This window comes from Penaeus monodon, chromosome 32 (assembly GCF_015228065.2).
Source record: "Penaeus monodon isolate SGIC_2016 chromosome 32, NSTDA_Pmon_1, whole genome shotgun sequence".
NCBI lineage: Eukaryota > Metazoa > Arthropoda > Malacostraca > Decapoda > Penaeidae > Penaeus > Penaeus monodon.
In genome coordinates, this window is record NC_051417.1 from 2950125 (window position 1) to 2951043 (window position 919).

Sequence of the window (919 nt, forward strand, 5' to 3'; positions counted from 1 at the left end):
AAACAAGTAGAAAGGTTCAAAGCAAAATATACTATAATGACCGAAAATAACTAAAATCAGAGCTAAAGAACAACGGCCCCTCCTGCTCACCTCTTGTACTTCCTCCTTTATCTGGGTCTCCGTTTGTGCTTGGTCCAGGTGTTCGACGACGCCACCCCCGGTCGCTCCAAACCACTCCTTGTTCTCCTGCATGTCCAGCTTACTGCTCTCATACTGGCAAGCATTGGACATGGCCATGCTGTTGAGGGGCATGACGCCGTTTAGTGAGCTATGGTTGAGAGAGTTGGTAGTGTTTGTGGAGGAGGCCCCGGGAGCCGTGGTGCCAGAGAGCTGGCCATTCGCTGCGCTGTAGAGGGTGCCGTGCATGATGCCCTCTGTTCCTGCCATCACACCCTCTAAGGGGAAAAGCCATGGGTGAATTGGGATATAAAGCACTGAACATACATAAGTAGGAATAAAGAACATAAGACACTTACTGCTAAGAATAGGTGGCAATGAATAATGTGAACAAGGAACAGTAGAAAGTAACCAAACTAAGTTAAAAGTTCAACATTTCAATAATATCAGTGATTTCAAGGACAACACAATACTTTTCATTAATTTTATCTTGAGCATTTTAGCTACAGAAAAAAAAAAAAAATCATGACAAGAAAATCTGCCAAAATAAGATGAAAAGTGAAATTCAGAAATGGTAGAATTATGCAAAATTTTCATCATTTACATTTCAAGTTACTGCAAAACTATTACTTTTGCAGATTATATCTTTGCCACATTTGCTTTGTCTGATATATACCTAATCTTCAAGGCATTAAAATTATAAGGAAATTGCTAACTCTATGAAATACATTTGAGTGTTTTTACTCAGACGGAAATTAATATCCAAAAATAAAAAAATATATCTTTGTATGCAAGAGAAAAA

The 919-nt window shown here is 38.8% G+C and overlaps 1 protein-coding gene across 1 annotated transcript in view; it reads right to left on the reverse strand.

Annotated features, from left to right (window-relative positions):
- LOC119593352 (TATA box-binding protein-like 1) overlaps nt 1-919 on the reverse strand; it is a gene marked incomplete in the record, with an annotated part of 26423 nt that overhangs the window by 16662 nt on the left and 8842 nt on the right. The window contains 1 exon segment of the mRNA XM_037942278.1: nt 91-395. Within this exon segment, the coding sequence (XP_037798206.1) occupies nt 91-387 (297 nt within the window).